We start from the raw sequence: 12,787 nt of genomic DNA, 5'->3' as shown, positions 1-12,787 counted from the left end.
CAAGAGGCCACCTAGCAGCCAAGCTGGAACAGACAGGCCCAGAGGACTTAGTCGCAGGGGAGGGGAGGGGAGGGGAGGGGAGAGGCAGCCTATGACAGCACAAAATGAAGCTAAATCCCAAATCCCTCTTGACATCAAATATTAATTTCCACTTTACACGAGTAAATACGCCCTCAGCCCCCGCAGACCAAACACACAATTTGTCCCAAACCAACTGACCTTCCTTAAAGGCACAGTGTCTCTTAAAGGAGAGAGAATCACACCAACACAAAACCGAGGAATCTCCTTGGAAACAGCTCACACCTGGGGACATGGGATCACCCCAGTTCAAAGCTGCCTGTCCCTGCCCAGGGCGCAGGTGGATAATCCCGAGACAGCAGGCGCCGTTTGGTGCTGATAGAGAGAGTAGCCACGCAGGTCAATGCAACCTGTGAGCTCAGGCAAACACCACCCGACACATGTCTGCACACACACAAGTGCTGACAGCACAGGGCCCCAAAAGGAGCGTCTCTGTTTCACTGTGACCCCAACCCAAGGGGCACAAATCCTGTGACTCGTTTGCATCCGTATGGTTCAGAGACAGCAAATTCCCTGTCGCCCACGGGTCCCTGTCCCTGCAAGCCCCATGCTCGCAGGGCTGTCACGATGGCCTCCACACCACAGAGCTGCAGGGTTACTGGGGAATAACCAACATGCAAACTGCGAGAAAAGACCTGGGGCTGGGCTGGGCTAGTTGACTCGGGTCTACGGGGCTCAGGCTGAGGGGCTACACGGTTGCAGCATAGACATTTGGGCTCTGACTGAAGCCTGGGCTCTGAGACTTGGTGCAGGGGGCTGTTTATCACAGGGCAGGTGTACCCCCGGGGTACTGCAAAGAGGAAACCTGGGTGTCCAAAGTGCTCATTGCCCAGCTTCTGGATAATTAGCAGGGATCTGGATCCCCTGACAGATGAAGACACAGCTTTGATGTGCAGCGGTGGAGGGTGCAGTGAACTCAGGGAAGGAATCTCTCCACTGGGTGCAGAGTGATGTGCAGATTCCTGCCTGCAAAGGGAAGCACAAGCTTGATTCTCATCCCTGCCAAATCCATCGCAAGCCAGCTCTCTGTGACTGACCCAGAAGCAGGCATTGTCTGCAGTGTTGTAGCTTGTCAGTCCCACGCACTGCTAAAGGCTGGGGACTGACTGGCTAAGCAGCAGTTCTGCAGAAAAGGACCTGGGGATTACAGTGGACAAGAAGCTGGATATGAGTCAGCAGTGTGCCCTTGTTGCCAAGAAGGCTAACAGCATATTGGGCTGCATTAGTAGGAGCACTGCCAGCAGACAGAGGGAAGTGATTATTCCCCTCTATTCGGCACTGGAGAGGCCACATCTGGAGTATTGTGTCCAGTTTTGGGCCTCCCACTACAAAAAGAATATGGACAAATTGGCGAGAGCCCAGCGGAGGGCAACGAAAATGATCAAGGGGCTGGGGCACATGACTTATGAGGAGAGGCTGAGGGAACTGGGCTTGTTTAGGCTTTGTCTACACTGCCAATTGAACAACAAAACTTTTGTCATTCACAGGTGCTTCAAGAACACCCCCCTCCCCCCCAAAAAAAACCAGACAAAAGTTTTTCCACGGCAAGTGGCAGTGTAAACAGCTCGTTGTCAGCAGGAGTAGGAGGTGGAAGTATTTTGTCGGCAAAAGTGTTGACAAACAGCGTTTCCACTGCCTGACTTTTAGCGACACGGGGCAGCACCACCGACAGGACTTTTAACAGCCTGGTTGGCGGTGCTGACCAGAGCCGTCACGACCCAGTGCCTTACATTCCATGACCCAGTACTGGGTCCCGACCCACAGTTTGAAACCCACTGACCTAGGGAGGTGGTGGAATCTCCATCCTTAGAGGTTTTTAAGGGCCAGCTTGACAAAGCCCTGGCTGGGATGATTTAGTTGGGGATTGGTCCTGCTTTGAGCAGGGGGTTGGACTAGATACCTCCTGAGGTCTCTTCGAACCCTAATCTTCTATGATTCTATAATTAGAGAGACAAGGTGGACGAGGTCCTATCTTGCTGGCTATCTTTTATCTTTTCTCAACTGCATGAGGTACACCACATGTTGTAATAGGCATGTGTAAACCCATGGGTCTTGAAAGGTGAATTGTGGGGAGTGCTGATCATTGCAGAGCCTGCTAGATCAACAGATGGAAAACCTTCAGACATATCTTCATGGCTAAAATGATTAACGGCCCACAACACACCTTGGGGACCCATGGGTCCCACACATGCCAATCACAACATGTGGTATTCCTCATGCAGTGCACTGAATGCCGCAACTACCACCATGCCAGTCAACCCGACAGTCACTGCGTGCTCGAATGAACTCATGCAAGAAAACAATAAAAGACAGAAACACCCTGTCACCTGTGGGGGAACACATCTCACAAAGGGTTCACTCTTTATCTGACCTCTCTGTCCCCGTCCTCGAAGGAAACCTGATTGACGCTGGGAGCTTAAATTCATAACTTTGCTAGACACTAAAAATCCCGGACTGAACACAGATACTGGATTTATGATTATTACAACAATCTATAACCCACTAACAACACTCCCCTCCTTCCCCCTCTGACTGGAAAGGTGTTAACAGGCCACTGCACTCTGAATGGTCCCTGGAAACATGTGTTGCCTACTTATGCTAAACAATCTGTTCCCCCTTGTGTTTAGCTGTGCTGCTGGAGTCCCTGTCCCAGACCTGCAGAAGCAGGGGCGGCTCTAGGCATTTTGCCGCCCCAAGCATGGCAGGCAGGCTGCCTTCGGCGGCTGGCCTGCGGAGGGTCTGCTGGTCCCGCGGCTTCGGAGGACCGCCCTTCGCGGGACCAGCGGACCCTCCGCAGGCCAGCCGCCGAAGGCATCCTGCCTGCCACCCTTGCGGCGCCGGCAGAGCGCCCCCTGTGGCTTGCCGCCCCAAGCATGCGCTTGGCGTGCTGGGGCCTGGAGCCGCCCTGTGCAGAAGAGCTCCGTGCAGCGCTCCTGGGTGTCTCTCTCACCAACAGAATTGTCCAATCAAAGAAATTACCTCCCCCCCTTGTCCCCCAGCAGCAGAAAAACACTTGCTGGGGTGTCTGTACTACTGTCAGGTGGGGGCAGGGTGCATGAAGCTGGGATAGGGAAAGACCAGTCTGCACTGGCCTCTGTGTCCAGATGGACAGAGCCTGGGTTCATCCCCCACATGGGCCCTTTCATTTCTCAGCCTGTTCGTCTCGCTTAAGGTGACCAGACAGCAAATGTGAAAAATCAGGACTGGGGGAGGGGGGTAATAGGAGCCTATATAAGAAAAAGACCCCAAAATCGGGACATCTGGTCACCCTAGTCTCACTCCATGGCCAGCCTGCAGCTCCCCACTCCCTCTCTGTTTGCAAGGAAATGCTCCCTCCTGGCACTAAGAATGACAAGAACCTGGAGCTTGAGCCCTCAGGGACAGAAAGTGCTAAAATCTCACTGCCAATGGCTGAAATTACTGTTTACAAACAGCCGCATCAGAATAAAAGGCTCCCTGAGCACCTGCTAGGGAAGCAATTCTAGGCAGGGCTAGCGCTGTACAGACATGCTGTTAAACAGTGTTTCCTTGTGCTGCTCCTGCTCCATTGTGCCTTGCTGTTCCTAGGTCCCCTGGCTGTTCACCACCCAGCACAGCACAACCTCCCGGGTCACTGAGCTGGCAGCGACGTGCAGTGGCCGTGACGAGGAGGAAAGACACCCTTGACGCTATACCAGAAAGTCACTCTCAGAACCCAGATGGAATGGCCAATGGGCCTGGCTCTTTATATGCTAATTGCTCAGACTTGTGTTCGAGTCTTTCACCCAAAGCCGCCTAGAAAGCTTTACACGCTCTACAGAGTCACCACTTCCACTTCAGCCACTACCAAAATGGGATGTTTTCAAAGCTGTCGTTGGAAATGGCACCTGCAAGTTTTGTGCATGCAGAACACCAGCTCTGTGCCTTTTTAACAGGCCTTACAGTCCTTGAACATGCAGCGTGGAGCCCTGGCCTGAGCACACAAAACTTGCAGGCACAGTTTCAACACATGGATGAAACTTGGCTCCTACAAGACACAAGTGGTGCATTGTTGTTCTTATAAAACTAAGTGGCATTCTAAACATCAGTCACCATCTGTCTACCTCCTGCTAACAGCACAGAAACCAGGGCCTGCTCTCAGATGTGGCACAGAGCTCCCTCCCTTACTCACCATTCCACAAGCCCTGCGTTCCCGTGGGAACCACGGGGACACTGGGCCATGCGGTAACCCAGCAGGGCCCAGGTGTGTACCATGCTCCATAGGGCCCTTGCCCTCAGCATTGGCTGTTTAGCCACTCCTGTTCCCAGAACAGGCTTCAGAAGGCAGCAGATTGCTAATATCCATGCACACTGGAGATGCAGCATTCAGCTTGGCTAGCAAGTAATACCCAGGAAGTAGTATTATTTAGAGTGTGTATTATGGTAGGACACAGTGTGCTAGGGACAACCACACACATCAGGTACAGCTACACTGCAGCTGGGATGTATAATTCCCAGATCAGATAGACATACACATGCTAAAAATAGCAGTGTGGCTTCAGTGGCTCCAGCTAGCTACCCAAGCACAATGCCGTCGGAGATCCTAGCTACACACTCGGGCAGCTAACCCAGCCACTGTGGCCACAGTGCTATTTCTCACTCAGAGCTAGTGCTTGTGCATCCACCCAAGCTGGGAATTACCTCTCCCAGCTGCAGTGAAGCTATACCCATAATGAGACCCATTCTCTGCCCCCGGTGCTCAAAGTCTGATCAGCTTCAGCTGGAAATGGGCAGGAACACCAAGCACATCCAGAAACCACCATGCACCTTTTACATCCTGTACCTGAATGTGCAAGCACACCCCCACGTGCACACTGGCTCGGATACCTCCACACACCCGCACAAGATAGTCTCCCACGGGCAGGAGGAGAAAGAGCCACTTGTGACGAACGACAAGGAAGAGACATGGAATCTGAACGTGTGTGAGCGTGTGCACATGCGCGCATTTGTTCGTGGGGTGTGCCAGTGTGCGTTTGCTCCTGTGGGTGCATGAGTGCAACAAACAGCAGAGAAGCAGGTCAAAGCACAAAGGGGTTCTTCATTGTCATGTATTGTAGGAACTACAAGAAGCCACACTGTATGAACTGCGGCTGCCCAGAGCACTAGCCCTTCTATCAGCATTCGTGGGATTCCTGGCTCTTGATTGCAGGGTTTATACCCTAAAATCTGCTATTCCCCACAAAGCCTCTTCCCTCCCCCGTAACCATTAACATTAATGGGACTTCCACCATCAGAAGGAGATGCCAATGCACATCCCACTAGGTACTTTATACCAGCTTGTCACAGCACCACCTGCTAGGGGTTTATGACAGATGCGTTTTATAATGGGCTTTATTCTAAGTTATTAAGAAATGGAGCAGCTTCCGCTGTTCGTTCATTAAATATTAATAGAACATTTATAAACTGATCCTTAATTTAAAGTGTTACCTTTAATCAAAGCCAGGGCGATAGCAATGCAGCCGTTGGTAAAGCCCCTCTGGTAGGATTTAAACCTCGCACATTGCGATTTTTTGGCACCTAAGGTACATTACTGCTCGGGGTACAGTGCGCAGAAGCTGCTGCTGCTGCCGGTGAGTACAAGCAGGAAAGACAACTGCAGCCTGCCCCAAACACCATGGACCTGTTACTGGGTGGCACATGGCTCTCTCCAGCTCAGTGCTTCACTCGGCCTCGCCTGCTCTGAAAGCGAGGCGGTGAGGGGAGTACAAATGCTCGTCTAGACAGGCAGCCTCCACCCTTCATCCTGGCTCCAATATTCCAAGCTCCTAGCTGGTGTCAGAACTGCTGACAGCGGCCCGGCGACTGGCATGTCAGTCCCTTCCTCCCCGCCTAGCAGAAGGACACTCACCTGTTTTACTGTCCACTGCGAAGTGCTGCTCCCCTTCCAGCACACTGTACACCACCCGGGCACTGCTGCCGTACGTGGGGTCATCGGCATCTGAGGCCATCACCTGCATCACGGACGTGCCTGCACAAGACAGGGCAGAAACAACAACAAAAACAAGCCTGAACCAGCTGGGCAGAACCACTCAGACCTTCAAGCCTGGGTCCCCTGGGGCTGGCCAGGCACGGGTTGGTAACAGAGCACAGAGGCTGATCTAGCCAAGGACTACGAACCTATGCTGGGATAACACCGCCACCCCCAGTGGGACAGGTTACTGGGGAGAGGGCTGGCTATTCCTTTCTCTAGGAGCCACTGGCAGATTGTGCCCAGTTCTGGTGCCCACAACTCAAGGCTGCTGATAAACTGGAGGGGGCCAGAGAAGAGTTGTGAGAATGATAAAGGATTAGAAAACGTCTCATAGTGAGAGACCCAAGGAGCTCAATCTGGTTTGCTAATCAAAGAGAAGGTTACTGGATGCCTTGATTACAGCCAATAAGGACCTAACCCGGAACAGAAATTTGATAAGGGGGGGGTGTCTCCCATCTAGCAGACAAAAGCCTAACATGATCCAATGGCTGGAAGTTGAATCTAGACAAATTCAGACTGGAAAAGAGGCGTAAATGCTTAAAACGAAGATAATTAACCATTGGACCAACTTCCCAAAAGTCTTGGTGGATTCTCCCATCCCTGACCATTTTAAAATCCAGACTGGATGCGTTTCGGAGACCCAGCTGAAGACAGGAGAACAGCAAGAAGGGTTTGGTGCTGGTGTCCCCAAACCAGACGGCCCAGGTGGAGGAGGAGCAGCAGAGAGAGATGCCTACTGGCTCTAAGCCAGAGTCAAAGCCAAGGGCCAGAAAGGGCCAAAGGCAGGAGAGCAGCGGAGGAGCTGACCTGCTGACATCTCCAGTGCAAGAGAGCTGGACCTAGAAGAACCCTGAGGGGGCCGGGGGAGTGAGAGATGCTCCCCTGGTTCCGAGGAGCTGCCAGCAGAGTGGAGATTCCCCTAGGAAGAGTAGGGTGCCACTCTCGCTGGCAGGACTGGAGTTGCTGTCCTGGTAAAGGACCGAGAGCCGTGGCCTACGGAGGGACGCCAGGGCTGCATGTTGCATGTGCTGTTTGGACTAGGCCAAGGAAATTCTGGACTATGGTTGAGACACTTCTGTTATGATTTATGTGCATGGGACTTTCATAATGACGCCCCCAGGGGCTATATTTATACTTGGAAGGTACTTACGATTATTTCTGGGGGCTCCGAAGGAGGGAACCTGGGGCAGGCATGGCCCTCCAGGCAGGGGCTATGTCTGCAAGAGGTCCCCTCTGGCCTTGGGATCTCTGAGCCGAGGGAATGTTTTCCTCTCTGTGCAAAAGGCCAAGAGGGGCTGGGCTGTGGGGGGGCTCTGAGACTGGTAATGGGATGCGATACCTTTCACCACTAGACGCCTGGGCTAAGCCCAGCAGAAGGTGGGAGCTGTTGGAGACTCTTCCCAGATGGGGTGGCTGTTCCGTGTGGGTCTCCCCCTGGTTTCTAGGGGAACAGGCATCACCATCCCAACTGCCCCTTTCTTGGCAATACTGCCAGGATCGAAGGGGCTATGGAGGCTGGGCCCCTCCCTCAGCCTAAGGGGGCCGGCCCCCCAGAGCAAGTGTGAGGAGAACATGGCTGCTGCCTGGCAGTGTCCTGGGGCTAAGTAGGGGCTTCAAACCTAGGGCTGCTGCTACAGCATCTTCCACAGACGTGCAGGGGGAGCAGAACTGCCATCCCGCCTGCTCCCTCCCTCTCTCCGACCCAGACACGCCAGCAGCGTCCTCATGCACCACACGTAGCAGGGCCGGAGGAGTGTAAATTGGATAAAAGTCCATCAAATGGTTGCAATTAAGTTATTGATTTCCAACGCTGTCTCATTAACCAGGGTGCTTCACTCTGACTGTCCCTGTGATGGCTCTAATTTGACATCATGTTCAATTTGACAAAAGCAGGACCCCAGGACGTGAGAACTGGGGGCCACGGAGGGAAGGGCGGGAGGGCGATGGAGACGAGCACAGAGAGGGAGGGAGGATGTTCCTCCTGCCTGGAGAAACCCCTGGGGAAGGCAATACTTGATACAGCAGCGCAAGGCCACCCAGCAAACCTACAGCAGAGAACGCGGGGACCAACATACACTCACACAGAAACCAAGGTGCTTCCACGCTGGACCAGACCAGCGCTGCAGTGCAACTACCCTAACCCCCTTCTCCCCCTGGCAGGCTGGAGCCCACACCAGGAGGGGAAAAGATAGGAATTGATCACAGACATTGTGACGGGTTCAGTCACAGGGATCCCCTTGGGACTGTCACCTGATGTACTGAAATGACCTCTGATCCCATTTTCCCTGCCCGCTTGGGACTCCAGAACCCTGTCTTGTTGAGCCAGACACGCTAGCCTACTGCAACACAGACTCGGGGTCTGGGCCATGCCACCAAAGCTGCAGACTTTAACCAAAAACAGCTCAGCGGGTTACCTCTCCAGCACCCTGACAACCAGTTCCCAATGGGATTCAAACCCCAAATAAATCCGTTTTACTCTGTATAAAGATTATACAGGGTAAATTCGTAAATTGTTTGCCCTCTATAACACTGATAGTGATATGGACAGCTGTTTGCTCCCCCAGGTATTAATCACGTACTCTGGGTTTACTAATAAACAAAAGTGATTTTATTAAGTATAAAAAGTAAGATTTAAGTGGTTCCAAGTAATAACAAACAGAACAAAGTAAGTCACCAAGAAAAATAAAGCACAAACACGCAAGTCTAAGCCTAATACATTAAGAAACTGATGACAGGTAATATCTCACCCTCAGAGATGGTCCAATAAGCTTCTTTCACAGACTAGACTCCTTCCTAGTCTGGGCCCCATCCTTTCCCCGGTACAGTCCTTGTTAGCTCCAACAGGCACCTTAGGTGGTAAGCAGGGGTTCTCTCATGACTGGCCACCTCTTTTGTCCTGCTCCACCCCCTTTTATAGCTTTGGCACAAGGCAGGAATCTTTTGTCTCTCTCTGGGTCCCCACCCCTCCTTCTACATGGAAAAGTACCAGATTTAAGATGATTTCATGATCAGGTGACATGGTCCCATGTCACTGTAAGACCCCTAGTCTCCATTCGGCTGGCCCACTCATACACAGGAAGGCTTTCAAGTCACTAAGGCCATTTACAACTGATTGTTTCTGGAGCACCCTTAATGGCCTCCACTTAACATGTTTACATCAGTGATACAAGTTTATAGCTTATTCCTCTATCTCCAGATATAGAAATAATACAAGCAAACAAATAGGATGAACACACTTAGTAGATTACAAGCTTTCTAATGACACCATACAAGGGGTATTTAGCATAAAGCATATTCCAGTTATGTCATATTCATAAGCATATTTCCATAAAGCATATGGAGTGCAACATCACAGACATATGATATCTAATTAACCTGGGGAACTCTCTGTCACTGTTGCGGCTAAGGGCTCTGTGGGGCTAAGGGCTATGCAGGGCTCAGAGAAGACTGACCATTTATATGGATAATGAAGACATCTAGTTACTTGAGACGGGTTAAAGAAAAGAGAGGAATCTAACCTCTCCTGCTCCAAGGCCTCAGGGCGAGGTAGAGATACCCCACAGCAACGTATTCCATTACAACCTGCTTCAGTGACTCCAACTGACTTCCCTTGGCACTGGGTTGGGGTTTTATTTCCACACAAGGCAGTTTCACTTCCTGTGATGGATCTGGAGCTGGCTGATGTCAGGGATAGGAGACTGGATTGGATGGACCATGGTTCTGATCTGGCAATCCTTATGTTCCTGTGATGCTTAACTCAACAATAACCACAAAACGTTGGCTCTAGCTGAACCTATGTGAGGAATATACGCACTCAGGTCTCCTGGCTACTCAGTGTGCAATCAATGCCTGTCCGGGCAGTGTAGAGATCCAGATTCCGAATACTGTGACCTGGCAAAGTATCCAAATCCCTATAAATACTTCATCCAACACCCTGGAGCAACGGCAGATCTGGCTAAGAAAAAGCCTGAATGAGTGAAACACATCAGTGACCCCTGGTTGTAACAGAGCAAAGTGAATGGAAAGCCACCCAGGTGCGAGGTAACTCACTGAAAGAAATGCCCACCCAACTGGTGACAGTGCCAAAGCCCAAGCCCCTGGGGGCAGAGCCCAGAGGCCATTCCAGCCACCCTGGGCCACTCCAGCCCTGATCCTGCCAGGAGTCATAAGCCCATGGAGTTAGCAGGGCAGTTTTCACTCCTATTTACACAGATCTGCCCCTTCCTGCTGTCCCTGGAAGAAACGAACAGTTACGTAGCCACTTTGATTGGTCTCAGGCCTCCTCCTCAGAGCCGTAGCAATGCCGATAAGCCAGGAATTCCCACCATCAGCTCTCAGAGATGGGCTGGTTTGAGCCAGCTTATTTATGCTTTGCTGTCTGCAGTAGTTACCGTGTATCTCTGCCAGGCATGTCCAGGCTACACTGAGGTGATACTAGTTCGCTGTCTAGCTTAATGAGTGACTGCTTAGAAACCTCGCAATAACATTTCCATGACAGGCTCTCTCTGTGCCTCCCATCCACCCTCCTCCATCTGGCTCTCCCCTGCCCATCACCCAAACGTTCTGTGTAATATTCGCTCCCTCCTCCTCGTTCCACCCACCCCTGCACCGTGCCTCCCACTTCACACTCCTGCACCTTCCCATGATAACACCTGACCCTTCCAACGAGAGGCATAAAAACACCAGAACAGCAGTTGTGTGGGATGGAGAGAAATTCAGATCATAAATGGGAAATGTCCCATTTAATGAGGGTCCATTACAGGCCCTGCAGAGTAGAGCACTCAGCATCAAGCCCTCCAACTACTCCGCCATGCTGCATTCAGGAGACACGCTGGAGTCTGCGGCAAAGACATGATGATCCCCAAGAGTGACACGCCCATGCAACCACTGCACCAGGGCTGTGCTGCCCCATGGGAAGACACCACCCATGGCAGCACCATCCCACCACTGACCCACAGGAATACACTGCCCACAGCAGTGCCACCTGGACACTGACCAGCAGGAACACTACTCGCACGCCGGCACCACGCTGATCCCCTGAGAGAACAGAGCTGGCTGGAAACACGCAGCTTGGTCTGGCCAAGGAGTCTTCTTTACAAGCTGGAGGAGGTTAGAACATCCCTGGCAGCAGGGCTTGGAGCAGAGAGTCATTTGCTCCAGTTATCCCTGCACATGACATCACAGGGCTGGACGTGTCATCATAGAGCAGGAGACGACAGGTAAGTGTCTAATAACCCCCCTGCATGTGCATGTAGCTCTCCTCCCGCGGCCCCGGCTATATGTCCGGGTTAGTGCCATTTGCAACCAGGCAGCAGTACAGAGGCCAGGGGCCATTGGGCAGCAGAAGCAGCCATTAAATGCATCTGCCCCTGCTTCTTGGAAGCCAGAGACACTGGGCACTTTCCATCCAGGACTAAACCCTGCTGTATGTACCCTGCGAGTGAGAGCTGCACATTCCCCAGACCCAGGCCTTGCTGCACTCATGAGTCTGTCCATCTGTCTGTCTAGCCAGACATTTATGTGAGCGCCTTGCACAACAGGTCAGCCCCAGTGTGCCGGAGCAGGAAGCAGGGCGGATTTGATCTGGGAATGTCGCAGGGGAGTTACAGTGGGGATGGGGGACTTCCCTTGAAGGAAGCTCCCTGAGCTGTAACCTGAGCCAGGAGGGGGGTTGGGAGAAGTGACACCTTCTGCCCAGGAGACTGAACAAAGGAGAGGAGGAGCAGGTGGAGGGGGAAGAGAGCTGCTGGAGGAGGTTTTGTTTTCAGTCTGGGGCTGGGGGTGCAACGCAGGGAACCCCAAGCTGGGGTCTAAGCTCCCTGAACCCCCCAGAAGGACTTGATTGAGGGGTTCTGGTTGTACCTACACGCTCCGCTTGGGACTGTGCTCCTGTCATCTAATAAACCTTCTGTTTTACTGGCTGGCTGAGAGTCCCGGTGAATCTCAGGAAGAAGGGTGCAGGGTTCTGACTTCCCCACTCTCCGTGACACCCAGCATGTGATGTAACAGTGACCCTGCCCTGAAGAGAGGCTGCTTTGTATGTCCTTGGGTTTAAGTCCCAGTAAACCGACAGGTCTGGTATTCTGCCCTGGTGACACAGGTCTGTGGCCATTCCTAGCTCTCCTGGGAGGCTGCATGCTCTAACAGTCACCCCCTGTTGCTGAGCGCTCAACGGCTGCAGACAATCACAGCTGCCTCTTGGTTGGGGGAGAGACGGTCCCTCGGCTACAGGCCTGGGCCCAGCCCATTGAGAGCTTGGAGATCAAGACCAGGACCTGCACCTGATGCAATGACGAAGCTGTGCAGTGCTGAGCGCCCCATGGCAATGCGCTCCTGACAGCCCCATGCTGCCAGCATACACTGAGCAGGAGCAGCTCACGGAACCAGCTGTCAGTGGGCACAATACCTCTGCTGGGAGCAGCTGTCCTGAGGAGAACAAACCTGCTGCTCATTCCACTGCAACGGGCAGGGTGTTTCACCGAGTCCTAAATGGCCCCCATGACACCAGCCAGGTAAGAGCACTAAACCCATGTCACAGATGAGGAAACTGAGACACAAACATGTAATGCTGCCGCTCATGATCTCACACACACACACACACACACAGTCAGGAACAGAGCCCAGGAGTCCTGACTCCAACCCCTCTGCTCTAACCACTGCTCCCACTGCCCTCCCGCAGCCAGGAATAGGGCCCAGGAATCCTGACACTGACCCCTCTGC

The 12,787-nt window shown here is 52.6% G+C and overlaps 1 protein-coding gene across 10 annotated transcripts in view; it reads right to left on the bottom strand.

Moving 5' to 3' along the window:
* The window catches only part of CDH22 (cadherin 22), a 162,327-nt gene that overhangs the window by 117,091 nt on the left and 32,449 nt on the right, over positions 1-12,787 (bottom strand). For 8 of the 10 annotated variants that reach the window (XM_044984596.1, XM_044984591.1, XM_044984589.1 and 5 more), the window contains one exon: positions 5,945-6,064. In XM_044984596.1, coding sequence (XP_044840531.1) covers positions 5,945-6,064 — 120 coding nt within the window. Of the gene's footprint in view, positions 1-5,944; positions 6,065-8,814; positions 9,195-11,063; positions 11,705-12,787 lie in introns of those variants that run through there. The other 2 variants (XM_044984592.1, XM_044984594.1) reach the window with 2 other exon arrangements.

Source organism: Mauremys mutica, chromosome 13, assembly GCF_020497125.1.
Source record: "Mauremys mutica isolate MM-2020 ecotype Southern chromosome 13, ASM2049712v1, whole genome shotgun sequence".
NCBI lineage: Eukaryota > Metazoa > Chordata > Testudines > Geoemydidae > Mauremys > Mauremys mutica.
The sequence above is the reverse complement of the archived record's forward strand: the minus strand, read 5'-3'. Positions and strand labels throughout refer to the sequence as shown.